Below are 27,255 nucleotides of genomic sequence, written 5' to 3'. Positions count from 1 at the left end.
ATCATCTCACTAGGTGTACATAAAAGACTAGGTAATTTATGTGAATTAGAATTAAAGAGTTTTATTGAAAGATAGGCACTTTTGAAATTAGTACAAACCAACAAAGAAATAATCAATAAAAATACATTTGAATAATTTCTTAATAAGCATATATTGTACATATAAAATTTTACAATTTCCTCTTTTATTGCTATAACTGCTGTTGAAAGTTTCATTCCTGAGGTTTATGGAATCCATTAAATTTCTAAAATTAGGAAGGAAAATAAAACCATCTTCCTTTGTTTGAGGCTAAAGTGTGAATCTTCAGTGTTAGTAACAGTATCATTTTCCCATACATCAGACATTTTATTGGGACATGGTCACACTGGAATTCATTCCCTAACTACTGGCCCCCACACATACCAGATCTTCAAAGAGTTGAAATGTTTAGCTTGTAGATCATGTACAAGCTGTTATTACTAAATATTTCCATTACAAAGTAGACTCCCCCTCTTGAAGTGCAAACATATAAAGTGAATCATTTAAGATCTGTTTTGATTTAAATAACAATTCAAGTATCTCCTCTCTGAAAAACATTAATATTTATGAGCCACAGTGATAAATATGTTTTCTGAAAGGCAGAATATCTCTTGAATATCCTTCGTTTTGCCCTTAGATTACATAGGTTATAACCCAGTTTTGGCTTGCAAAGTATTTTTGCTAGCTTATCGTACATATTTATCTATACATTTAACTAATCATTTAGAAAAATATCAACATCAGATACAACAGGTAGGTTTCATACTACAGCATTTCATTTTAAAAGCTATATTAGTAAAGATGCAGTCTGAGTAAATCACTTGTACTTTTTATTTTCAATGATGGCCAATGCTTAAGATGTTCACGGAGCTTTTACAAAAGATGGAGTGATGTCATAATCTTGAAAATGAATTCCTTTAGATGCTGTGATCTTCATAATGGCACCATTGAGAGCGTCATCTTCAATGAGTGTTATTAATCCATTGGCGATGATTGATGGGCTAAAAATCAAGGAAACATTTATATTTTGAAAATAAATGAAACTAAATAACTTCACAATATTTTCTTAAGCAGCTGAATGCTTGTCATAGGGAAATATATTTCATTAAGCTATTGTTACCTTCAATTTTATTCATTGAGATGTTAAGTAAATTATATAACAAATTTAGTGCTCATTAGGCAATGCATTTGAAGTCATTAATTATATTACTAAAAATATTCACTTTCTCATCTATACCAGATCAGTGATATCTGACTTACTAGACAGAAACTCCACTGGAGGAAAAATAGAACCAATTAATAGTATTTATTGAAGACCATTTTTACCAAGTGCCATTTTAAGTACGTTCCATGATATATCATCTTATTGGTCTGTCGAAGATTTCTAAGTTTGTTATACTATGCCTTTACATGTGAGAAAACTGATACTTTCTGAAGTTTGATGGAGTTAAAGCTGAGTTTTGATCTTAGCTCTGACTCCTTCAACACAACAGCTATAGTTCTGTGTTGCGAAAAACTCACCTAACTCATCTTGCAAAAGCCTCACATACATTTTTTTCAAAGAAGGATACCCTTATGCCATGGCAGTATATTTAGATTTTACTATTTATTTTTTTGTGAAAATTTTATTGCAAATAGATGCTTTTTCATACATTATATTCTGATTATTTTTCCCCTACCCCAACTCCTCCAAGATCTTTTCACTTCCCTACCCACTCAAATCCACATCTTTCCTTTTTCTACCACACTGGAATATAAATAAAATAGGGATATTAAAAATAATGATAAAATAAAATTAAACAAGATAAAAACAAACAAACCAATAGAAGAAAAACAGCCAAAGAAAAAGCTCTAGAAGTATATATAGACACAGAGACACACCCAGAAATCCCATAAAAATACAAAATAAGGCTTTTTTTAAAAGCCCTAGAAAGGCATTATGAGACAGCCTGTAAAAGTGCCATTAAGTGTGTTTGTGTTGTCTGTCTACCAAGGGGTATAGGATCTGGCCTTAGGAGTGGTTTCTATGTCCAGTGAGATTCCACTTGAGGAAACTATGTTTTCATATTCCAGTGGCTGTCAATTGCAGACAGCTTCTGGGTTAGGGATGGGGGCATGTGTCTGCTTTCCATCTCAGTGGGTCCAGACCTGTTCAGGCCCTGTGCATTCTGCCACAGTCTCTGTGAGTTCATACTTATGTCATTCCTTGTGTTCTAACCTAGACACTGTTCTTTGATTGTGTGTCCATGTGTGTGTCTGTGTCCTTGTCCTTGTCTGTGTCCATGTATATGTGCCCGTGTGTGTGTGTGTGTGTGTGTGTGTGTGTGTGTGTGTGTGTGTGTGTGTGTGTGTGTGTGTGTGTGTGATGATCAATTGTTTTTATGAACGTGGTTGGAATTTTAGGGTCATATAACTATATGACATTACACATGGGTTTTACTTGATTTGTGCTTCAAGTTTAGGCAAGTAAGGTATAATTGCCTTGAAAAGTGAACAAATATCATTTAGAATAGAAATCTGGTAAAGGCTGAAGGCTATCTGTTTTCAAAGCAAAATTCATACATTTAAGCACAATTCCATTCCTCCTGCCTGTTTTTCCTGTCAAAAATTTGTCAACCCAAACCTTGAGGTTTGTAGCCTTTTTTAAAATTTAAAACTTTAAAAAGATCGATTGCTTGTGTAGATAATGCTTTGATCCACTGTTAAAAGAGTTTTACTTACTCCATGATTCCATAGAATTTCATCATCGCCTTGATCTGATCCTTATACTCTATATACTGGCCCATGTTTTCTTCCTTTTCAATGGACTCCAGGATGGGTGTGTTGACAAAGCCTGGGCAAATAGCATTCAGTCTTACTCCACTCTTCATAAGGTTGGCAGCCATCTGCCAATCAGAGCACAGTTGAGGGCTTCAGGAACTTTACAAAAGTACAGTACAGGACAAACCAAAACAAACAGTTCCTTAAAATCCTCATGGAAAACACACTCATCAGATAGGCTCTGAGATATGGAACAATTACCAGCGGGCATATGAGGTATAAACACACAGAATTCATTCATGAAAGCTTTAGTGCATTTGCTGTTTTAAAAGTACCACTGCTGGAAAACTCCTAAGATTATAGAATTATCCAAGCTGCCAAGCTGCTCTTCTCTACTGAACTCTTTGGGGATGTGAAGCCAAGCAAGTGAGACTTTTTTTTTTTTTAAGGCAAACATCATAATAAAAGTTCTACTACTTGTGAATTCAATATTGTCACATAATGTAAACATTGTTTTTCATTAAACAGAAATACAATAAAACAAGGCTGAATACTGGGGGGTTGACAGAGATGTTTGGAACTCAGGCTTTCAGTAACTTCTCCTTTTGTTTCTTCCAGAAATGATGGCTGAGCATTTACTAATTCAGCTTCTGCAAGTAACTTCCTAACTGCTGTGAACAACGAGAATCGACTATAGACACAGTAAGTCATAAATTTAAATGTGAAATATCTGCTCGGTAATGGTTTATCTTCTTCTAAAACACTGAAATATTTTCAGATTAAGTACTGAGGTCTATTCAAATCAAATTAGGAGTAAAGACTACTTTCTGTCCTGAGAATGATTAACACTTGATGCTTCTGCTTATAATTTGTCCTTGTTAATGCGAAACACTTCATCTTTCTGGTCCTTCCATCCTATCCAGTACCACTCAGAGACTTCCCAACTATCTTTTTCTGCTGTTTGTGCTTCATAATACATTTTCCAAACAGCAGGCAAAGTTCTATTTAAGTGTTCTGTTTAGGACTCCTGACATTAATATTGCAGAAACTGTGCACAATTTCAAAAACAAAGAGTGTTTCTCCGTTATTTAAAATATTCATTAGTGTCACCTAATGACAGTGATATATCCTTTATTTAGTCTTCTACATGATCGAAAATGTTTTCATCATAAGGATCTAAGTGGGATGTCTCCTCCATCTTTCAGCTAGATTTTATTTTTTTTAATTTGTATTTCCTTTTTTATAGTCTACAAAATGTGGGCTTCATCTATGAGCACAAGGAGGAAGAGAGTCTGTGGTTCTGATTTCCTCACCGCTGCCGAGCGTGTGAATCCGATTATGCCGTGCTTTGAGGCACAATAAACAGGTTGTTGTGCAACTGGCATAAGTCCTGAAAGAAAGGGAGAAGAAGCCTAAAAAAGGTGAAGTTTTCGAAAGTGGACTATCTTATAAAGACTGTACAAAGGATGGCTGTTGGTCACAGCACTTTACGATTAATCCGGAAAGTACACTGGGGTGAAACCAGACCCCTGGTGCAACAGAAGAACCCCAAACAACCCCAAACAAACAACCATCCCACAGAACCTCTTCGACTTGAGTGACTGTTGCTGCCAAACTTATTTCTCACGTCAGTACAAACTAAACAGTCAGATTTAACTAGTCATTTATATATTTTCACGTCTGATGAGTTTCTTCCACGAACTTTATTTTCCCTTTGAGACAGAGTCTCCCAGGCTGTCTTTGAACTTGTAATCCTCCTGTTTTAGCCTTCCAAGTACCAGGATTATGGGTGTGTACCACTTTGCCTGGCTCAGGGGATCCCGTTTTAACAACTCTTTTTAAATATGTACTTCCTTTCAGTCAGGAAACAGTGACTGGCCCCTGGTGACTGTGAGATCCATTCACATCAAGTGTCATATTCACGTTAAGTTATTCTGCTGAGATGTGCCAGTCTCCACCCAGCTAACTAGTCACACAACATTGCCACCATGCAGTTGAAAGTGTCATGCCAAAGTTCAGCAATAAAGCCAGATCTTAGCCACTCCCTGGGTGCCTTCCGGGCATCCCTTTATGAAGCATGTTTGCTCAAGAGCAGTTTAAATCCCTGAAGAGGGTAGATCACACCTAGGACACAGTGATCTCAAGGTACTAGAACATGTTGGTCCTCTTGTTTTTTGTTTTTGGTTTTTTTCTTCAGAGCTGAAGACTGAACCTAGGACCTTGTGCTTGCTAGGCAAGTACTCTACCACTGAGCTAAATCCCCAACCCCTCTTGTAGTTTTGAGTCAGTAAGATGTGCAAGAATTTACAGTGTCTCCATAGGGTCCACAGGGATGTCAGATGTGTAAGATAAGGGAGAACAGGGGAGAGTAGCCAGATGGAGCTGTTTATGCTCCTGCGTCACCTGTTTGTTACAGGTGTATGGGACAAAGGTAGTGTTTGCAGGATGGTGCTCATATCCTGTGCAGAAAACAAAAGGTACATCTTTAATCACAGATACGCTAATTGACACAGCCACAAAAAATGACAAGAATACTGTTCATAAATATTATCAAAGATGATGACTGAATGAATTTTTGTTACATATATAGAGTGGACAAACTTATGATCTCTAGTTATTTCAAGGGGTCACACATGAGAAATAGATCAACTAGTGTTTTTTTTGGCTGTGGTCACAAGCAAGCACAAAATATATATGCTATTTCTTTAGAAGTAGAATTGTAAATGCAATTGGAATGCCAAAGAGCTTGTTCATTTTATATGTAACTATAAACAAACAAACAAACAAAAACCAACCCAACCAACTAACCAACCAACCAGCCAACAAACCAACCAACCAAGCAAACAAAAATCAAGGTCTCACTATATACCCCAGACTGGTCTCAAGTTTTCTATGTAACATAAGCTGGCCTTGAACTTTCAATCCTTCTGTCTCAATCCTGCAAGTGCTTGGATTAAAAGCAGGAGCTACCATATCTCGGTGACCTTGTTCCCATTAAAAAATAGCATTGGATTTTATGAATTTTATTTTAATATTGTAAGTTTTCAATGCATTTAAATTTTTACAGTTTTGCCGAGTTATAATTTATATAAAAAAAACCAGCATTTTTATTTATTTATTTTTTTAGAGCTAAGGACTGAACCCAGGGCCTTGCGCTTGCTAGGCAAGCGCTCTACCACTGAGCTAAATCCCCAACCCCAAAACAGCATATTCTTAAGGTGCATAATTTTATAAGTTTTGACATATGTATAAACAACTGACACTATGAGCATAAACTATGAATCTATAAGCATATGACAACAAACAAGTCCATCACCTTATGATTCTTCCTAATTCTTTCCTTCTGCCCTTCTTCCTCCACCCAAGAATCTACTGATATGTTTTGTTAGTGTTTGCATTTTCTAGAATTTTATGCACATGTAATCACTGAAGTTCGGTTTTTTTTGGGGGGGGGTCTTGTTCTTTCATTTGGGATAACTATGTTGGGATTCATTCATCAGTATCTTATTGATATTATCATCATTACTATTATTGTTCTGCTAAACAGCAATCCACTGAATGATATAGCATTTATCTATACTATGCATTCACTTGGCAATAGATATTTGGGCTCTACTCACTGGTTATGCATTTGGTCAAATTCTAGATGATTTGGTTAAATGGAGATTTTTCTTTTCATCACACAGAGGGTGTTGATTTCAATTATTGCCTCTCAGACTTTGAATGGGTAGGGTGGATTATTGGTCTGCAGTGCTTCTTGTACTTGGGTGGGTATAGTGTGACTTTGGGACCCCATTCACATGGTAGTTTAAGCGTCTGTCTTCCTTTGGCTCAATCTCTTCCTCTGTAGTAGCAAATACAGCTATGCTTTGGAAGCATTGGCTTCTCTCCTTGGCTAGACCTATAAGCATGCCGAACAACTCTAGACTTGTCCCCGCCCCTCTGGTTTCTGTATGTTCCTGTTCTGGATGACTTTATCTGCTCCTGGTGAACATGTTTCCCGGTTTCTCTCTTTTTGTTGCATATGCGCACACACAGATGGGGCCAATTTTTCTCAAGGTTAAACTCCAGCTTCCCAGCAAGAACCCCTCATCTGCTGTTCATTCCTGACATGGAGCTTTGTTTTAGTCACAGCCACCTCTCCTGCCAATTTTCTTTACTTAAATTATGTGGATACTATTTCCAATATTCGGGCTGCACTGAATTCATTTCCAATGCACACATGAGTAAAATTAAGCACAAAGACAAACATACATAAATTAAAATGCATATAACCAATGGGTCGACTAGTACTATATTAAAATATCACTTATAAACACTGTTTTAGTATTTAAATATGACCTCTTTGCTTTTTTTTCTCCAAGAAACTAACAACTTTCACACAGACTGGGAGAAAATACTTCTAAAAGTTATATGTCATAAAGGCCTGCTAACAAAATATACCTATCAAATTTTAAAACTCAACAGAAAAGAAATGAAAAACTTTTTAATACAGATAAAACTACCTCTCTGAAGAAGATACTATATAGGGCAAAGAGGTATATGAAAATATGCTCACCGGGTGGTGGTGGCACACACCTTTAATCCCAGCACTCAGGAAGCAGGCGAATCTCTGTGAATTTGAAGCCAGCCTGGTCTACAGAGTGAGATCCAGGTTAGGCTCCAAAGCTACACAGAGAAACCCTGTCTTGAAAAAGAAAAAAAAAAAAAAGAAAAAGAAGAAAGAAAATATGCTCAACATCATACGTCCTCATGAAATTTCAGACTAAAACGAGGTACCCCTTCATCTTTTAGTGCTGTTTTTGGTCCTCTTTGTACCCACTGTTCCTGGACAACATACTCTCAATTCCTCTCTCCTTGTCACAGGCACACAGGCAGTCACAAATTATTTTCATACTTTGATTCTAGTTCACTAGCCGTAACTAATTAGAATAGCCCAAATCCAGACACTGAAAGTCACAAATGCTGGTGAAATAGAACAATAGGAATTCCTACTCATTACTGGTGGGAATGCAAAATGGCACAGGCACTGTGGAGACAGCCTGGCAGTTTTTGACAAACATGTATTTTTACAACACGACTCAGCAATTGTGCTTCTTGGCACTGACCCAAAGTAACTGAATACGTATGTCCTTACAAAAACCTGGGCATGGATGCTTCCAATGGTCTTACTTGTAATTGCCCAAAGTTGGAGTCAAGTGAGATGTCTTTCTATGAGTAAATGAATAAATAGTACACTGTACTCAGCACTGAAGATAAATGGGATATCAAGCCGTGAACAGATGAGGCAGAAACTAAATTTTTTATTATGAAGAAACAAAGCCAAACTGAAAAAATGACATATGGTAGGATTCAAGTCATGACTTCTTAAAAAAGGCAAAGCTGTGGAGACAGGGGAAAGGTGTGTGTTTGCCAGGGCTGAATAGGGGAGAAATGAACGGGTAGAGCAGAGGGTAGTCAGGGCAGTGCAGACAGGACAGTGTATACAGTAAGATAGTTGCCAATGTGAGTCAGTGTTGTCTGTTCAAGTCTACACCAAGAGTAGACCTTATGAGGAAGTTATAGCACCATGCCTATCTTCATGATCAAGGGAATGCTAAATTTCAGGCAGGCTTGATGAATAAAGACTACTCATCTGCTCCGAGGATCTTTTAATCTAATCAAATATGTGCTCTGCTGGTGGTGGTGGTGGTGGTGGTGGTGGTGGTGGTGGTGGTGGTGGTGGAGGAGGAGGAGGAGGAGGAGGAGGAGGAGGAGGAGGAGGAGGAGGAGGAGGAGGAGGAGGAGGAGGTGGTGGTGGTGGTGGTGGTGGAGGAGGAGGAGGTGGTGGTGGTGGTGGTGGTGGTGGAGGAGGAGGAGGAGGAGGAGGAGGAGGAGGAGGTGGTGGTGGTGATGGAGGTGGTGGTGGTGGTGGTGGTGGAGGAAGAGGAGGAGGTGGTGGTGGAGGAGGAGGAGAAAGTGGTGGTGGTGGTGGTGGTGGTGGAGGAGGAGGAGGAGGAGGAAGAGGAGGAGGAGGTGGTGGTGGTGGTAGTGATGGTAGAGTTGGTGATGGTAGGAGAGTGAATCCTAATGTAAGTTATGAACTGTAAGTGAACATGTGCCAGGGTATATTCATCTATTGTAACAAATGGAGCACTTTAGAAAGGGTGCTGTTACTGAAAGAGACTGCTACTAAGTGATAGTAGAGAGGTAGGAACATTCTCTGTACTTTGTGCCCAATTTTGTTTGGAACCTAACACGTCTCTATTAAAATGAAGCCTACCAAAAACAATATTTTTAGTCTCACTTTATTTGAGACAGGATCTGGCCACTTGGTATTCTACCTTGGCATGGAACTCATAATGTACCCCAGGCTAGCCTTGAAGTCAAGATCCTACTGCCTCACTTTTTTGAGTGGTGGGATGACAGGGGTGTATCACTAAGCTAGGCAAAGCTATCATTGTAATTAAATGTATCCGGAAGGATTACAGCACAATGGATCAAACCTTGGATATCAGGCAGACTGAACTCAAATCTTCAATCCAGAATTATGAGCCCATATGCCATGTCAACTCTGCAGAGATAAGTGGTACATACTGTAGTGCTTTCTGATGCAAGCCAGGGTAATAATAAAAGCTACTGCGAGTCTACAGTAAATCAACGTACACAATATGCTTAAAATGATGCTACACACATAGTAATAACATCACTATGAGAGTTAATCTTCATTGTCAACTTGACTACCTTTAGAATTACCTAGGAGACACACTTCTGCATGGGTCTCTGAGGATGTTTCTATAGAGGTATAGCCAGGAAGGGTTGAGTCCTGGACTGAGTTTTGACAGAGAAAGAGAAAGGGGGGAGGGGGAGTAGATGAGAGGAGAGAGAGAGAGAGAGAGAGAGAGAGAGAGAGAGAGAGAGAGAGAGCACAGAGTGACAGCATTCCATTTTCTTTGCCTCTCAATCTGTCCAGTGTAAACCGGCTCCATTATTACAAGTAAACTTCCTTCCTTCCCTGGCATAATTTATATCCTTAAACTGATTTGTTAAACAAATCCTTCCAAACTTATTTCAAGCCAGCCATGTGGTCACAACCATATTCTTTTATTTAACACTGTAAGAAATCTCTGATTGGTGCTTTAAAATTGATACTTGATATTTTAAAAGTTAAGCATGGTAGTTTTCAATAATTATAGTCTTGTTCCTTATGTTTACTAATAAAATACAAGATAGTTCTTTTAAAACATTCTCAAGCCTAATACTAGCCTTTATGTCTGTCGACAATAATAAATTTAAGATACTTCAGTGAGTAAAATGTTTGTAAAAGTGTAAGGACCCAAGGTCAGATCTCCAGCACCACAAAGCCAGGCACAGTAGTGTACACCTAGAACCCCAGAACTGAGAGGTGGGCAGAGACAGGCAGATACTGAGAGCTCATTGGTTAGCCAGTCTTGATGAGCTCTAGGTGTCTGAAAAGTTAAGATGTACACACAAATAACACACACATACACATAAAATACAGTTCTAAAAAGTCAGTAGTGTAAACAGTGTGTGTACTTCTGTATGAATGAGCATTTATGCCATAAGCGTAATGTCAAGGACTCTAATGCTTCAAGACCCATGGAACAGCAGGATTTTTGGCGGGTCAGGCTCAGGGAAATGGTAAAGTCTTCCCCTGTTCTGAATATGGATCTTGACAGTGTATACAGAAAGTATGAAGCCAAGCCTCTTCCTCCTTGACAACTTTACCTTTGGACTGCTCCCTTACCGAGACCCTCTAACTCATCTCCTGGTGCAGTTGTAGATAACAAACATGGCTGTTTCCTGGCTGCTGGCTCATTGCTATCAGAGCTCATGGCCCACCCAGTCACAGGTTTTCTTTACCTATATCTGCTCTTTATCTCTCAAGTCTGATCAGTCCCAAAGCTGTGCAGATCATAACACAGTAGAAGGAGAAATTCTTCACACAAAACAAACACTTTCTATGACTATTCAAGGTACTACTAAATAACCCAGATTATAAAATAATTTATATAGTATATATAAGACATTTGAAATACTTGAAAATTACTGATGTACGTATAAAGTCATAAAGTTTAAAATTCTATTTTCATTTTATTCTCTTCTTAATATTTTTCTATCCATACTTGTAAAACCCAGCCTTAATAGCTACATTTCCCAATAAATAAAAAGTTAATTTTTTTATTCTGTGCAAAAGCTAACATTTTTCTCACAATTGTATAGAATCTGCAAGCATATTTGTTTCTCAACAGATATGAATCATGTAAAATATACTATATAAAAATACTGAAAATAGCTCAATTTATGAATATAAATTGTGAATCCAAACATGCTAATTTTGGAGGCAGAAAAACAGGATCTAAACCTGCCACATTTTCTATACAACCCCAAAGGAAACTAACCATTTGCTTATCTGTCTATTTTTATCTCCACTTCTTTATATGAGGGGGAAATGGAGAAGTAGTGGGGATCTATTTATCTATGTTTATACCTAAAAGTGACCAAAGAAACTCGTGGAGTTCCTCATTATACGATTTTCACATGACAGAACACGTTATTCAGGGCAGTTTTGTTAATTTTTTGTTTAGCCTTGTGTGATTCTGGGATACAGCATAGGGACAGATGCACGCTAGGAAACTGTCCTCATACTGAGTTAGCATCATCCTCATTCTCGGGTGGCTTTTCTTTTTATTGTTAGGTTTACCACGAGGTTATATGCATGGCATGACATAAAAAGTGACAGAATATTCATAACTATTACATATTTTATAAAAAATTATTTCAGGAAGATAAACCCAAGAATATTTTCAGTGATTACTTCTCAGAAAGTTGCCGTTAAGATTCCATCAAAATTCTACTTCCTAGAAGTCCAGTCCCTACTGTGATGTTACCAGAAGAAACAGAGATGCCCTTTACCCAGCCAGCGAAGATCCCTAGTCACAGTGGAAGCCAGCTTCTTGCAGTGAACACCTACGTCCTCTTACCTTGGAATAGAGTTTCAGGATCACCCAAAGTCCTAGTCCTAAGTAAAGTTTGCAGTAAGAAACAGAGCTCTAGAAGACTTTATTTCCCATACGAGGAAACAGTGAATCTGCCAACTTCCTAACACCTCATTAAAAACCATTTAAGTTTCCACACCAATCCTTTCTATTATGTGTCTTCTTAATTATTTTATGATTAAATACAACAAAGTTGATACTAGTCTTTCTGGACTAGCAAGGGGAGCTTTGGCAGTACCAATCAGGAAGTGTGGCTCATATACTCGTGACAGTGTGCATCAGAACCATTAGAATCCATATAGTAGGAAAAGTTGATCCACCCTGGGACATTCACAAAAAATATTGCAAGATGAGTTTTCTTTTATAGTCATTATTACAATGTTTTTCACACTATGTAGTTATTAGTGGTTTCAATGACTATTGAAGATAATTCAATGAATTATCTGAATCATTGAGTCTGAAGTTTGCTGTTTTGAGGAGGCTGGGTTGGCTAGTGAGCTCTTGACATTCTCCTGTCTCCACCCTTCAATATTAGGGTTACAGGCATGGGTGGCCATGCCAAGCTTGTTGCATGAGTGCTGAGGATTTGAACTCAGGTTTTCATACTTGCCTGTCAAATGGTCTTACTCACAGAACTATGTTCCCATCCTAAGAAGCACATTTGACTTGTTGAGGTGTCTGATGGCCCCACAGTTATCCAGCCACCAGCAATAAGCCAGCCTTCATTCTCTCTTGTTCCCTCCAGCATTTTTTTAATACTTGAGTGTGTGACAAAATGAGTGTTTGTATATCATGTTTAATCAAAAACAAGAGTCTATGTGTTCAGCAATGGCCAGACCTTCTTCTGGAGGTGCAGGTGGAGCACATTCATTCCTCCACTCAGGCTCATGCACTCTGCTTGTTAAACCCATAACTGCCTTCGAAACTGCGTCAGTGGTCATTACTCATAAGTTCTCTGCCCAAGCCAGTATAACAACTTGAGGTTTCACCAGGGCAGTGAAGGGCTCTGCCAGTCTATAAGAAATCTTACATGCTGACCCAGATGAGCTGAATATGGCCTACAACTCTGCATGCACTAGAGTGAGCAGAAAAAACAAAACCCAAACTGAAAAACGTGTAAAGGAAGCTTGGAAAACAAACAGGAAGTAAATGTTAAAAACACTTTGAGAGGGAGAAATAGTCTTCTCCAGAGAAGAGTGTTCAATTGGTTATCTAACAGCAAGTGGTTGGCCCTGAAAACATAGATACAAGTAACATTGTACAGATAAGCAACTTATATTTAGAAATTATATGTATACATATTTTGTACATATAATTTCTCTTTATATATTAATATGTATGTAACAACAATTAATGAAAAAAGAAGGCCATAAATTTGAAAGATAACAAGAAGGGGTATGTGGGAGAGAGGGAGAAAAGGGGAGAAAAATAATGCAATTATAATCTCAAAATAAAGTAAAAAGTTATTGATATTTAATAATACCTCCAAGATTCTTGTTTGTTTGTTTGATGATCTCAATCTATGTACTATGACTCAAGGTCATATATTTGTTGATATGGTTTTGAGGAAATTATGAATAAGGGGTTCTCTGTTATCTTGAATTATTTTAATACCCTATGGTTCATATATGCATGTGTATGTGTGTGTGTGTTTACATGCCTGCAAGTACATGTACACACACATGTTTATTCATGCTAGGTGAGTGCTCTTCTACTGAGCTACATGCTCAGCCTTTTTATCTTGAGACATGAGTCTCACTACGTAGCTCATACTTGCTTCAGACTGGCTGTTCTCCTGTTTGCTCCTCTTTAATGTTGAGACGATGCCTAAAATTGTATCAAATTGATCTACTGTGTATGAGTTAGACATTACTTGATAAAAACACAAGACTGTTTTAAAACTTTTGCAATGAAGGCACGTTAGCGAAAGCTCTGGGTGGGAAGAGCGGTAGCAGAAGATGGCTAACGAGAATGAGGAAGTGATATAAAGCAGGTGCGGAGGCTGCACTGGCTGTGCAAAGGACACTTGCAGAGGCCTGAGAGCCGAGCAGAGTGGACACAGAGACACTTAGTCCATTGTTTAGCCTTTTAAAATGGGGTGTCTTACACATTAGGATGAAAATCAAAGGAACGAGGAATTTGAGATGACAAAATAGTCATTATGGTGATAGGGTCAGAAAATTAGTTTAAAGCCAAAACAATCCTATCACTGAATTCCTCATAATCCACAGTTGCACCTGCAGGAACAAAAACTTATACATAGTTATAGATCTTGTGTCAGAAATAGGCACACACACAAAAAATTAGCTCCACGGGTGAGTGGCATAATGAAGCCAGTTCTTAGCCAAGAAAGCAAAATTGAGGTCCTTAAATTGCTCATCTTGATGACGCGTTGGAACTTGGGATTCAGGCCAGCTCCCAGCATGTGTGCCAAAGGAGGGAAAGCTACAGTGTCACATGAAAGTTAGCAACAGCCTTGAGGTTAGGGCCCCCCTCCCCCATGAGTCCTGGAGGGACCAGCAAAATGAAAAGATTTATTCAAGACAGGGTTTCAATTTTCTTTATGTTCTTTCTAGGCTCATAACCTTGGATAAAGAAGTAGACTCATAAATCAGTACATAGATAATGAAGGATTAGAATTTAATATGAATTACATCAGACTTCATGTGTGAATTTCAGCCCTGCTGTGCATTGGTTGGCCACAGAGGCTGGGGTATGGTACTTAATTTGCTTGCTTTGTCCTCATTTCTGTAGTAGAGACTATGGACTCTTCAAATATAGTGTTTACAATGGTACCGCATTGCCATAGTCTGGATGCTCAATGTCCTCTAGATGTTAATGTATTAAGGACCTGATCTTGAGGGTGGTGCTACTGACAGGTAGTAAATCCATTAGGAAGAGACCTTCGAGGAGGTTCTTAGGTCATGAGCAACATGCCTATGAAGGAGACTGGAGGACCCTGGATTGTGACATTGTTGTTTCTGTCAATCAGACACACCTCCACAGTGCATTGCCCTTAGAAGAGGCTCCAAGTCCCTATCTGCTGAACTTAGCCTATAACTTCCAGAACTCAGTTCTGGCCGTTTTCCTTTAAGTCTTTTTCTTTTTAAGTGAATTATCTCAGATACTTTGATTACAGCGAAAGAAGGCTAATAGATGAGTAAACAGTTAATATTCAACAAGTGCTCCTGGTTATGTGTTTAGATATTTTAACTGGAAAAATGACAGTAGTATTATCTTGTATCTCTCCTTATTAATTGCTCCTTGAGGCAATGAAGCTCATTTATATATTACACAATCTTTATCACAGAGTCCTGAATTGAGCCAACCTTTCCAAGTTTTCTAAGAAGTAAGTACCCAAGGCCCCCACTGACAAAATGCTAAGAGGATCTCTATGTATATTTCTGCATAGCATCCATGGTTCTCCAAGCTCTGCTGACTCAATTCACTGTTTGGAGAATATCCATAGAATGTTCTCTTCTCTTCCTCCCTCTTCTGTTCACTTTCTCATCATACTAGGGATTGAACCAAGTGTTTTAAGCATACAAAGGAAACGCTCTACTATTGACCTATATCCCTAGGCTCCCTGACTCATTTATTTTTTATAAAGATTCATCGTGTGTGTGTGTGTGTGTGTGTGTGTGTGTGTGTGTGTGTGTGAGAGAGAGAGAGAGAGAGAGAGAGAGAGAGAGAGAGAGAGAGAGAGAGAGAGAGCACGTGTGCTTTCAGGTGCCTGTAGAGGCTAAAACAGGGCATCAGAGCCTCTGGAGGTGGAGTTAGAGATGATAATGAACTGCCCAAAATGGCTGTTGGGAACTCTGGTCTTTGCAAGAGCAGCTGTGGAGCCAACTTGCCAATCTCCCCTCTCTCATTTAAAAATAACATTTGGGACAGGGTCATTTAGTGTATCCTTAGAATTGAAGTATCACCATTTATAGGTAGATGACACAGGGGGAAAGTAACCCAATTATCTTTAACGCTTTATAAATTAGGTTTCTAATCATATTAGGGGTCTCTGTTTAACTTTAAGCAACCCAGAAAATGAGATGTCAGTCACACTTCAGATTACCTAAAGAAGGATATTTACAAATACACAAATGGTACTTTTATAATGACTCCCGGAGAAATTAGGAAAATGCTGAGAATGAGAATCAGGGATTTAATGAGTCATAGATATGTCTAAATACCACTGCTGGCTTCTCCTGACTCCTCTGATACAGCACTGTGATTGTGTGTGTGTGTGTGTGTGTGTGTGTGTGTGTGTGTGTGTGTGTGAATTCTTATCCCGAAGTTACTACACTGAGACCAAGCTGGTGACTTAAGGTCTTCCTCTCTTTTGGACATGAAGAGTTTAGACTTGCTGTCAAGTGTGAGCAGGCTTCTTAAATGTCATGACTTCACTTGTACTCTTCTGGAAGCATTGGTGAATTATTCTGAGAAATTTTGTTGTTGCTGTTTATTTGTTTGAGATGGGGCATTGCTACTGGCTAAACAGGCCTCTGATCTGGGCCACCCTCCTTCCTCCTACCTGAGCTTTTCCATGTCCTGGTGACACAGGTGTGGACCGGCACATCCATCCCTGAGTGGAGTTGTAAAAGTATAGTACCTTAACTGAGTCGCTCCACACATTGGTGGCTATTATTGAAGAATACAGCATTTTGCTGACATTAAACCACTTTATTCTGAATGAAAACCACCTTGGGATTGCTTGTGTAGCCTCATTTCTTCAGTCCTCGGTGTAGCAAAAGACCAGCTGTCCACTGAAACCATTTTTTTCTTACATGTACAATTAGAAAATATTTTCCAGATTTTTCAAGGAGCTAGATGAGTCAAGGGTCAAATTCTACACTGGAATGTGAGCACAGTAAGGTCTGCCATGGCTTGGGCAGGTGGGGGTGGAAGAGCAGTGATGTGCCCTCCACAAGCCTTACTTCTGTCTACTGGAGAGAAAGGTATCTGCCTACTGCAGATCAACACGAGCAGCTCTGTGATGGAGGTGAAGACTTTCTGTCAGCCAGGTTTTCCAACTTGCTGTATCTAGACTAGGTACCCAGGACTAAAAATCTTGCCCTTGATAATATACAGATGTTGTCAAAACTTATTATATCTTCAAACTAAGATGTGTTTGGTTATTGTTTAACAGCTTAACATCCACTAACTAGTACAGATGATGTCACATTTTAAAATTACACATTCTCACTAAATTCACAGGAGAGTAGAGAGAGCTGGCATCACATTAGTAATTTTTATTTTGTCAAAAGTTTTTTTTCCAGGTATGACTGCTTGGAAGTATTAAAATAATCTTTGAAAAAAAAGTAAATGGTAACACACACACACATGCACACACACACACACACACACACGCACACACACACACACACACACACACACACACACACTAAAGCAATAGCACAGTAAAGATAACTTTGAAAAGAAGTAAAAGATATATTGTTCAAATGTTTTGTATTAAGTGTGGAAAAATCTAAAGAATCTTTAAGGAAACAAACAATCAGATTCAATTCAATCTTGTTGTGAGGAGTCATATAACTTTACAGATTTACTTCTGTGGTCCAAATTATCAGTAAGAAAAAAATTCCTGTTAAAATGAGAATTGTTCTTACCTGCTAGTGAAGACATGTTGATGATGACGCCACCTTCGCCTCCATTTTGCTTACTCATGTAATCCAAAGCAAGGTAGGTCCCACTGATAACAGAAACCTAACCCAGGAGAAAAAAATGGAAAGAGTGATATAGCTATTAGTCTTTATCATCTGTTTGCAAACCAAACATGTTGCTCACTCAGGTATGTAGGGAGATCTGCAAGTATAATCAATAAAAGTGTTTGCATGCTTTAAGTTTTTAATTGCTCCTGATTTGCTTTTTTGCCCTCCTAACATTAGTGTAGGTTATCATATTTCTACGTAAGTTCACCTAAATTATGAGCATATCTACTGCTGGGCATGCAGCCTACCCTTAAGAGTAATTTCTTTCTTCACTTGGACACCCTTAGAGAAAACTGAATTTTCATTTGCAAGCATGTACATTCTTATCAGCAGTGTACAAAGGCTCCCTTCTCCCTACATCCTCATAAACATTGTTTTATTTGCTTTCCTTTGACAGTCATTCTGACTGCTATGAGATAGATCCTGTCATTTTCACATGCAATTTCCTGGTGGCTAAGAATTTTGGAAGTTTAATGTTTATGGGTCTCATTTGTACTTTGTCTTTTGAAACTTGCTGGTTCACTTTCATTAGCCCATTTATTGATTGTTTTGCTTTTTACTTTACTTTTTTTCTCTTTGAGTTCTTTATATATTCTGGTTACTAATCTTCCATTAGACAAAATAATTAAGAATTTTTTTCCCATTCTGTGGGCGGTCTCTTCCCTTGGTTGTTTATTTTGTTGTGCAGAAACTTTTGACTTTTACAAATCCTACTTGTCAGTTACTATTATTATTTCCCAAGGACTGAAGTTCATTTCAGAGAGCTTTCGCCTATGTGTGTATTTACTCAGTGTTTTCTTCTAAGACTTCCAGACTTTTAGGTCTTACATTAAGATATCAGAATCATTTTTAGTGGGTTTTTGTACAGAGTGAAGAACAGAAACCTAACCTCTTTCTTCTACATGTACATATCACTTGTTGATGAGACTCTTTAATGTATGTTTTTTTAGCATCCCTGTGAAATTTCAAATAGTTTTAGCTATTTTGGTATAAATGTGAGTTTTTTACTCTATTCTATTGATCTACATATATGTTCTCTGTTAGTATCATGTTGTTGTTTTTGTTTCCATAACTCCAAGTTGTAGTTTGAAATCAGGTATTATGTTACCTCAGGAATTGTTCTTTTCTCAGGATTGGACTGCCTATCCAGGGTCTGTTGTGCTTTTCACACAATGACCCAGGTTGGCCCAGATCTTACTATGTAGCCCAAGCTAACCTTGATCTCAAGGCAGTTTTCTTCTTGCCTGCCTCTTCATCCTTTGGGCTGGAAATTACATCATAAACTATCTATTTACAACTATATGCATCTTCTCCATGTAACACAGTAGAACGTGACCTTCCTAGAATTAGTGTAGACACTGGCTGATGTGATTCAGTCAGGGAAATTCCATCCCCCTTTAGAGTCCTGTGTTTGGGACCCAGAGTAGGACCCAGCTATGGCTAGTGAGACCTGTGGATGGAGAGGTAAAGGTGGAGGTGAAGAACGGGATCTGGTGAAATCTGTTGTTCGTAAAAAAGGTATGAAGAAATGGCTATGTTTTCCCCTTTACATTGCTTGGTGACTATTCAGTCACTGTAAAGCCCAGCTAAGCCACTAACATCATGAAGATGAAACCTGAATAAAGGATGGCGGGGCTAAAGAGACTAGATCATGAGGAGAACAGTGGTGTACAGTATCAGATAATCTCGAGCCCTTCAGTTTGGGGAAACCACATGACTCTTTTCTAGTTGTAATTTGAGCAGAGATTTTCTGCTACTTGGACACAGTCTTTAGACATCTCTACTACTTAATGTTATTCCGCACTGCTGATGGCTTCATTCCGATCGTCCACTGTTTTCCTGCTCATGCCTTCAGTGGGAACTCAACTTTTAAGAATTTCCTACTCTCTGGAATAACGAGAGAAAACTGATAGTATTTTTCCTTTTATTTCTCTGAACTTTTCTCTCTTTCAGCTTAAGCTTTTGAAAACTGAAAATTCACTTTGGACAGCTTAATTCTTGCTTTATCTATTCTTTATAGTAATGCACAGAAAAAGGTCAAAGGCCACGAGTCTGAAACTGGGAGTACATACTAGTGTTTTCCTTCTTTTCATTTTAAAAAGCACTTTCTAAGAAAGTGTTTAGGGAGACTCCTTTTCCTGCTAGTGTGTCTAGAACAACAACAAAACAAACAAACAAAAAGAGTAAGTTGAAAATTCTATTCATTTAAGGCATTTTTCCAGTTAAGCAGTTCCATAAATAATTTATCACAGTTTCCCCTCTAAATAGAAAAAAAAAAAACAACCTAAATTGATTATATAAGAAGGAAAGATATGTACATGGCTAAAATTACTAAAACCAGTTCAATTATGTTTGTTAATTTCTGTCCAATTCTTCAGTATGCTTGAGTAAGGTTCTAGTTTACATACATTAGGATATGCCTTTATTCTGAGATTGAAAGCTTTCCTGACATTCTGCTTGAGTGTTTCTAAAATCTTCAAGTTGTAGTAAGATAAGAAATGTATGAAAGTTTATGCTTCAATTTTAATTTTTTAAAAATGCATTTATTTTATTTTATATGTATGACTGTCCGCCTGCCAGGATGGCGGGGCACCATGTGGGTGGCCAGTGCCTTTGAAGGTCAGGGGGAGGTATCCGATCCCTGGAACTGTAGTTACATAGGGTGATGGGTCACTCTGTGGATGCTGGGAACCAAACCCATATCCTTACAAGAGCAGCCAATGCCCTTAACTGTTGAGCCGTCTCTCCAGCTCCCTAGTTTTAAGTTTTAAAAAGCAGGATTCATATGCATATTTTCTGTAGAGGTGGACAAGGGAATATTTTTCTTAACCATCTAAGTTAAAGAACTGAATAACTTTTAAAGTTAAAGTGTTGATGGGAGAAACTTCAAGTAATATCCAATGTTTGGGCTGTATACAAATGATATTTTCGCTGTTTTACTGTAAAAAATCTTTTCCTTGTTCCAGATTTCCCACAACATAACACAACACACACACACACACACACACACACACACACAGAGAGAGAGAGAGAGAGAGAGAGAGAGAGAGAGAGAGAGAGAGAGAGAACTTTTAGAAAAATCATAGAATGAAATATTTCTTGTTAATATTTCTTGGTTTTGAGGAATGCATATATATAATATTAGATAACTAAATGAAGCATCAAGATAAAATTACATGACATTTCTAGATAAAACAGAATATAAATTGGGTCTGTGGTATTTAAGATACTTTGTGAATGTAGTTAAATTTCTGTTCTTGACTTCATAGGAAAAAAATTCTCTAACTTCAAAGAGGAGAAATTCTTTAACTGTTGATAAAATGATCAAATCAACATGTTCATTCAATACTTTTAGTTATGAAGAGTCAACTTTTATACATAATACTAAAATTATAATTAAAACCTATTATAAGTGTTCTAATTTTTTGCTAATTGCAGGGTTCTATAATTTACATCCATGCTTTTCTATTCCTCTGTACTGAAAACAATTCTTTAGTAACACAAACATCTAGACAAAATATATCCTGTTTGCTTTCTTTCTTATCAGTTTTCACATGTTTCTACAGCACACATACACGGTGTACATGTATGCACACTCAGAGAGATGTACATTTATATTTTTCACTACTAAAATTCCCAATCTGTCATTTCTCCATTTCCCTCATCTCATTCTCCTCCACTTGAGGTACTTCACAGTTTATAGTTCTTACACTACATTGTAATTGAGAATATTCTGGCATCTAAACCATGCAAACTTGCTTTTTAAGGTCCTTGTATTTTCTCCAGGGCGGTTCCCAAAGAACATTAACAGAGATTATTTTTCTTAAATTCCCTTAATTGTTTAATTTTTCAAGTCTAAGTATTTTTTTAGTCTTTCCTTGTTTTAATGCTAGATATTATGTCTTTTACTTGGCCAGAGATACTTACAATTTAGCAAATTCTTGTTAATATACTTCAGCTAGTACTTTAGTTGTTACAGAGTATCAGTGGCAACAAATGGTTACATATTTCATTTGCTATTAATCTCCTTTGGAGCCAACAAAAGCAAACACATTAAGAACAATGCTTCTTTAAACTAACCTAAAGAAGGAGCAGATAATTAGCTTAATGAGACAATGTATTTTTCCCTTCAGAATCCCTACCCCAAGTGCAGCAGGCACCTACTAGCCACGGTGAGGTTCTGCTGAGTCTGCTCACGTTTCTGAGTCCTGACTCAGGACTAACTCTCCTTTTCTTTCCCCTCTCTTCCATTTTTTTTTTTTTTTTGAGCTGCTCAGAGTCTTGTATACTTTGTGAAATACTTTGGGATTTTTTCATTCTTTTTCTGATGATACTCTCCCCACTGTGTGTCTGTTGTCTGCCATATGGCTGACCTCCATGTGGGCTTAACTCCAACAGCAAGCTTTTTGCTTTTTCTTAAGCTCTTATTGATGAATCCATCATAAACTTTTTATTTAAGCAGCAACAGTTCCGCCTATTTTCTCAATTCATCTCCTTATTAGAGGAACAATAAGGCAGAAAAATCCACTTCACATGAAAAGGAGATTGCGCACAAATATATATTCTGGTACCTAGAAAGGAAATTTGCTTTATGGAAGGTCTCTGTAGTAACACTGGGCTGTATCCTTCACACAAATTGTGTCCTATTTTAACCTTAATGGTTCTTAGAGGTAAGAAGTTTAACTTCTTTCACAACTGTGAATATCAAGGTCAGAGATATTTATATAGAGTCCAAAAATTGCTACATTCAGGACTAACCCTTTAGTTTTGACTAATTTTGAATATGCACCCTTCCCCCCCCCCCAGAGGAAATCGGTAGTCAACTAGTATTTCTGGAAAATCATCAACAACAGCTTTCTATTTGAATATGCTAAAGGATTCAATATATGTTAATTATTTATCAAAATTATATTGTATTTCTCATCTGCATAGAGATAAATTTTTTATGTTTACAAAAGCTTCAAAATGTTAAAAGAATCACATTGTAGAACTGATTTACTAATATTCAAAGCAATTCTATACCTACCTACCTGCCAAAGTTATTACAAATTTGCAAAGTAACCAAATGTCAAGTATAACACAGTAACTTCATATGTGAAAATACAGAGTACCATTTCATGAGTTTTGGGGATAATAAACTTAAAAACAGGAACTAGTTAGAGTTGGAGAGATAGTTCAGCAGTTAAGAGCATCCTTTTTGTTTTTTCCTGAGGACTGAGTTCAGGGTTCATATATATGAAACAGATACCATTACTCTGTACCTCCATTCCCAATGCATCCTCCTGAGAAATCCCACCCAGCACATTTCCACCATTCTCATAGAAACTCTGCAGTGTGTAATGCCATTAGAAATGCTTTTAGATGCAGAATTCATGGTAGTACAAATTAAGTTCTTTGAAGACAGAAAATTACTTTTTGTCTTCTTAGAGGGTAGAAATACAAAGAATCTTGTACAAATTAATATGTAGTGGTTTTGTGTGCATCTCAGTGTTTTGGCACAATCTTTGGTGATTTGCCAAACCATCTCATGTGTCCTTGCACTTTCATTACTTACCATGGTTACCCCTCTCTTATTCTTCACCCTGGTGATCTCATCAACCCTTCCCACACCTGAAATGCACCCATTCTACTGTCTCAAAAGGCATTTTTTGAGCTTCTCCCTTTATCTGAAGGCAACCGGTGAGCCATCTGTAATCCCTCAGAGCTCACCAAGAATGTTCTAGATAAAATGAGTATTTGCAAAATCACAAACTATCATTTTAGCAATAGATCAATGGTAGGCAATAAATCCATGGCGACAGATCAATAGATCAGGACCCCTAAATTCACTCCTCAGGGAAAAAGCAAAATAAAAGAAAACAGAAAACATGCCCTTAACTGCTGAGCCATCTTTCCAGCCCCATCTAGTTGCTGTTTTTAAGCTTACTATCTCCTAGGAGGAAGCTCAAGAACAGTACTCTGTATTCTCACCCATGAAGTCATTGTGCTGTACTTGACATTTGGCTGCTTCGCAAATTTGTAATAACTTGAGCCAGGGCATGGTGGCCCTGTATAAAATCCATCTGACATTTTGTTTTAGCTACACACTTCTTAACGTTTTGTTTTTCTTCTTGTTTTCTTGCAATGCTGGGGAAAGGTTTGAGTTTTATTAAACCACAACAGCCTTATGTTGAGGGTGTCCACAAAATGTTATAATCTACCCACTTGTACAACATTGGATGAATTGAAAACCTCATTTTAAAGTTTTACTCATAATTTACTTCAGAGCTAACTCATCTTCAAATGTGGATGTCACACACAAGAGCTTGCATGCACATGTACACACACACACACACACACACACACACACACACACACACATACACACACACACTGAATTACTTAATTTCATGGCCAAAGTGTTATTAACTATAAAGTTCAGTTATCTCTTTAACCTTGTTTTCTGATCTATTTCTAGAATTCAAGACTTGTTTTTCAAATACGTAAGTTGGGTCAGGGTTTAGCAATCTTAACTTGTTAAGGACAAGACAGTAAATATTGTTAGAGTTGCAAGCCATGAGGTTTTTGTCACAACATTCAGCCTGCTGTTATTGTACAAAGCTAGATACATAAAACATAATGATGACTTCAGGGTTATATTCTAATAAAACTTTATAGATACCAAAATTTCAGTTTCACTTATTCATGTATGTCAAGTTATTGGTGAACTGTATGTTTTTGCTTCTCTTTAATATTTTGAGACATGTTTTCACAATTACAAATCTCAATTATCATCATATTTATGGAAAGATAATTTGCTAGCTTTCTGTAACTCCCATTTTTCTACACTGAAGGCCATTATTGTTGTTCTATGGCCATAATAACATTTTCTATGTACAGAAGTGGTACTGAACAGTCTTAGTGAATGAATGAGTCTAATATCGCTTACCAAATTGATTTGCAGAGTCTGTTCCCAGTTTTTCTCATTGTTCACTCCTGCATTATTGACCAAAATATCCAATCTTCCAAAATGGTCTACGACTTTTCTAAAAGTATCTAATAAAAAACAGAGAGAGATTTTCATTTCCCCCATATATGTATTTAAATAATTTCCTGTGGAGTCCATTGAGTCTGCTTTATTATTTTATTCTATTTCATTGTTGTACCAGAGGTTGAATTTAGGACCTTACATTCTAGACAAGCACTCTACAGCCGAGTTATATCCCTAGCCATCTTTCTACTTTTTATTTTGAGTCAGGGTTTTTTGCCTACATTGTTGTTAAACTTGGAATCCCCATGCTTCGGCTTCCATAGCTGAAATCATAGGCTTGCACCACAAAGTTTGGCTGGATTTTTAAGTCTAGTTGACCCCATAGTAAGAAGTACAGTCATAATCTGGTTCCCAGTAAGTGGTCTGCAGACTGACTCTAGGTAGAGTCACCCAAATGTTAGAAATGTAGTATCGTTCTTGCATGCCCACTGAATCAGAATCTTACTTCAGCATATCCTTAGATGATTTGAATTCATGTTAGCATTCTATAGTCAATAAATTGATGGAGCAGATATTAGAGAAGTAAGCATCGCAAACTGAGAGCCCTCCTGAGTTCCGTCTGGGCAGTTAGTATCTTTTTCTCCTTAAGGAATTATTATAATTCTTTGGTATAGACTATAATACATATTCTTTGTGTTTGTTTGCAGCAAGGGTCAAATCTAGGGCCTACATACTACAGAAAAGTACTCCACCATAGGAACCATAACCCTAGCTTTTCAAATATCCCCTTTTAATAAGCTCTATTGTATATAGGAAGCATTAAACTAACTCAGTACTCATGCATTTAAATCCATTACGACCATTTTCCAGGAATCTTTGCTGTCCTAATTAGTAAAAGTTAACTTTTTATTCAGTTGATTTCCTCATGTTAATGTTACTTTCATATTTCATTCTTCCCTCTTATTATCATTATTACTTTATATTATGGCTTTGTATAAAACTATGCTCAGTAATTGGAGAAGTTTATATAGATTCCAAGACCTGAATCTCACACATTGCATCGTCTAACCATCTATCAAAGTCTGTAAACCCTCTATATCCAGTTCAAAGTTGGCCTTACCACCTTATTGAGAAGCTCATATTTCTTAAAGCATCCTCTTACAATGTTCTATATATTTAACAAGTTCTGTGGTACTTTTATTCTATTTCTATTACTTCAGCCTATAGATAACAACTTTTTTTTTCTTTCACAGGGCATAGGTCTAATTCCAGGCCTGCAAGTGAACATATGGGTTTCTTCAAATAGGCAGATCAATCCAAATTTTATCGTGACTGAAACAAATTTATAGAATTATTAACAATCATCAAATATTTGGGGGGAAGCAATAAACACGCAAGTTGATTGTGAAGCACATTTTCAAAGTTTTTGCATAAGCATCATTTTATACTCATTGGGCCAAACTGGAAGACAACAAAATTAATAGCAATAAAACAATTTCTTTTTTTTTTTTTTTTTTTACTTTTTAATGGAATTTTAAAACCATTTCTTAAGTCTTCAATTGGTTCCAGAAAAGGTCGAGGAATATTAATCTGCCCCTGCCCCTTCTATGTTTCCCCCCTGGGAAATTTTCTTTATGAAAATTCTCTGAGCCCTCTATATAGCCAGTGTATAGTGCTGACGCCAATATCCTTCCTGATATTTCACAAGTCTATTTTAAGAGATCACAGAAAAACAGGAAAACATTGGGGAAAGGCGATAGAGTCTTTCCTTCTTTCATTCTAACACCACACAGTGATTATTTTAAGAGCCATCTTAGAGGGGGAAAACCCAGAGAAAACATCTGGCTAAAAGTATGTGGTTTGCCTGTGACCCTGACCCTTGAACTTGTAGTCTGAAGCATGCCGCATTTGCTTGTCATTTAACTGCATCTGCCAGCTTTCTGGGAGCTATTGCCACAGTTCCTCCGCCTGTCCCCTCACTGAGTAATTACTGTAGCAGCACTGTCTTCGAATACACAAAAGACATTTGATTACATTATGTGCTGCCAAGTAACTAAAATAAAAGGATTTCTTAGGCAGTCCTGTCTTCCCTTCAGTTTTTATGGCCATTGGATTGTCAGAAAGAACCATAACAATCCAAACTATCCATGGGAGCTAGAAGGTCGCAGCTTCTTCCAAGGGAGCGATGCTGGCGCTCAGCCTTGTCAGGCTCTTACCTGGCAGTCTTCAGGTTGCTGCTTGCTCAGGGCGTGTTTCCGAGTCTATGGATTGATTTCCCATGTCTTACCTCTCAGCTGTTCCTGGTCAGCCACATCACACTGGACGAACAGAGTCTTCTGAGGTTCGAACTGCTCGTCCAAGGCAGCTTTACACTTTACACCTGCCTCGAGATTCAAATCCACCAAGGCTACCTACAAACAAGAAGAGAGAGGGAGCAAGCAGGTCTTGTGTGCAGCTCTGCCACCAAGCCGCGGGACACACAAGCAATGAATAAACAACAAGACGCTCCCTTCTTAGACCTCAGAATGTGCTCATCCAAGTTCGGGTTCTCTGCCAGCGGCGTTGGAGGTCTGCTAGGGAGCCTGGGGCTTTGCAACCCTCGGGGCTGGGGCTCCTGCGTGTGGGTGGACAGAGAAGTCCTTACCTTGGCCCCATGGTGCAGCAGAGCCTCGGCAAAGGCTCTGCCTATGCCCTGCGCTGCACCGGTCACCAGGGCCACTTTGCCGTTCACGTGCATGGTGGGTCGCGGCTCCGCCAGTGATGGGCGAGCTCCTCGTCTCTGGGC

The 27,255-nt window shown here is 38.0% G+C and overlaps 1 protein-coding gene across 1 annotated transcript; it reads right to left on the bottom strand.

The window, feature by feature from the left end:
• Positions 1 to 80: 80 nt before the first annotated feature.
• On the bottom strand, positions 81 to 27,235 carry Hpgd (15-hydroxyprostaglandin dehydrogenase). Its single transcript, XM_036166648.1, has 7 exons — positions 27,115 to 27,235; positions 26,758 to 26,881; positions 24,429 to 24,535; positions 17,399 to 17,495; positions 4,092 to 4,168; positions 2,740 to 2,903; positions 81 to 1,019 (listed from the first exon to the last, which is right to left on the bottom strand). The coding sequence occupies exons 1-7, from the start codon at positions 27,205 to 27,207 to the stop codon at positions 881 to 883; spliced, it is 801 nt and encodes a 266-aa protein (XP_036022541.1). The 5' UTR covers positions 27,208 to 27,235; the 3' UTR covers positions 81 to 880.
• Positions 27,236 to 27,255: the final 20 nt, after the last annotated feature.

This window comes from Onychomys torridus, chromosome 17 (assembly GCF_903995425.1).
Source record: "Onychomys torridus chromosome 17, mOncTor1.1, whole genome shotgun sequence".
In the NCBI taxonomy this organism is placed as follows: domain Eukaryota; kingdom Metazoa; phylum Chordata; class Mammalia; order Rodentia; family Cricetidae; genus Onychomys; species Onychomys torridus.
Note: the sequence above shows the minus strand (reverse complement) of the source record. Positions and strands in the feature narration are given on the sequence as shown.

What these genes read in the sequence shown, in the direction of transcription:
- Hpgd (XM_036166648.1), bottom strand. Translation starts at nt 27,207, where the DNA reads ATGCACGTGAACGGCAAAGTGGCCCTGGTGACCGGTGCAGCGCAGGGC. An exon ending in TGACCAGGAACAGCTGAGAG is followed by an intron (nt 24,536 to 26,757) that starts GTAAGACATGGG and finishes GTTTTTTATTAG; the next exon opens with ATACTTTTAGAAAAGTCGTA. An exon ending in AGACTCTGCAAATCAATTTG is followed by an intron (nt 17,496 to 24,428) that starts GTAAGCGATATT and finishes CTCCTGGGTTAG; the next exon opens with GTTTCTGTTATCAGTGGGAC.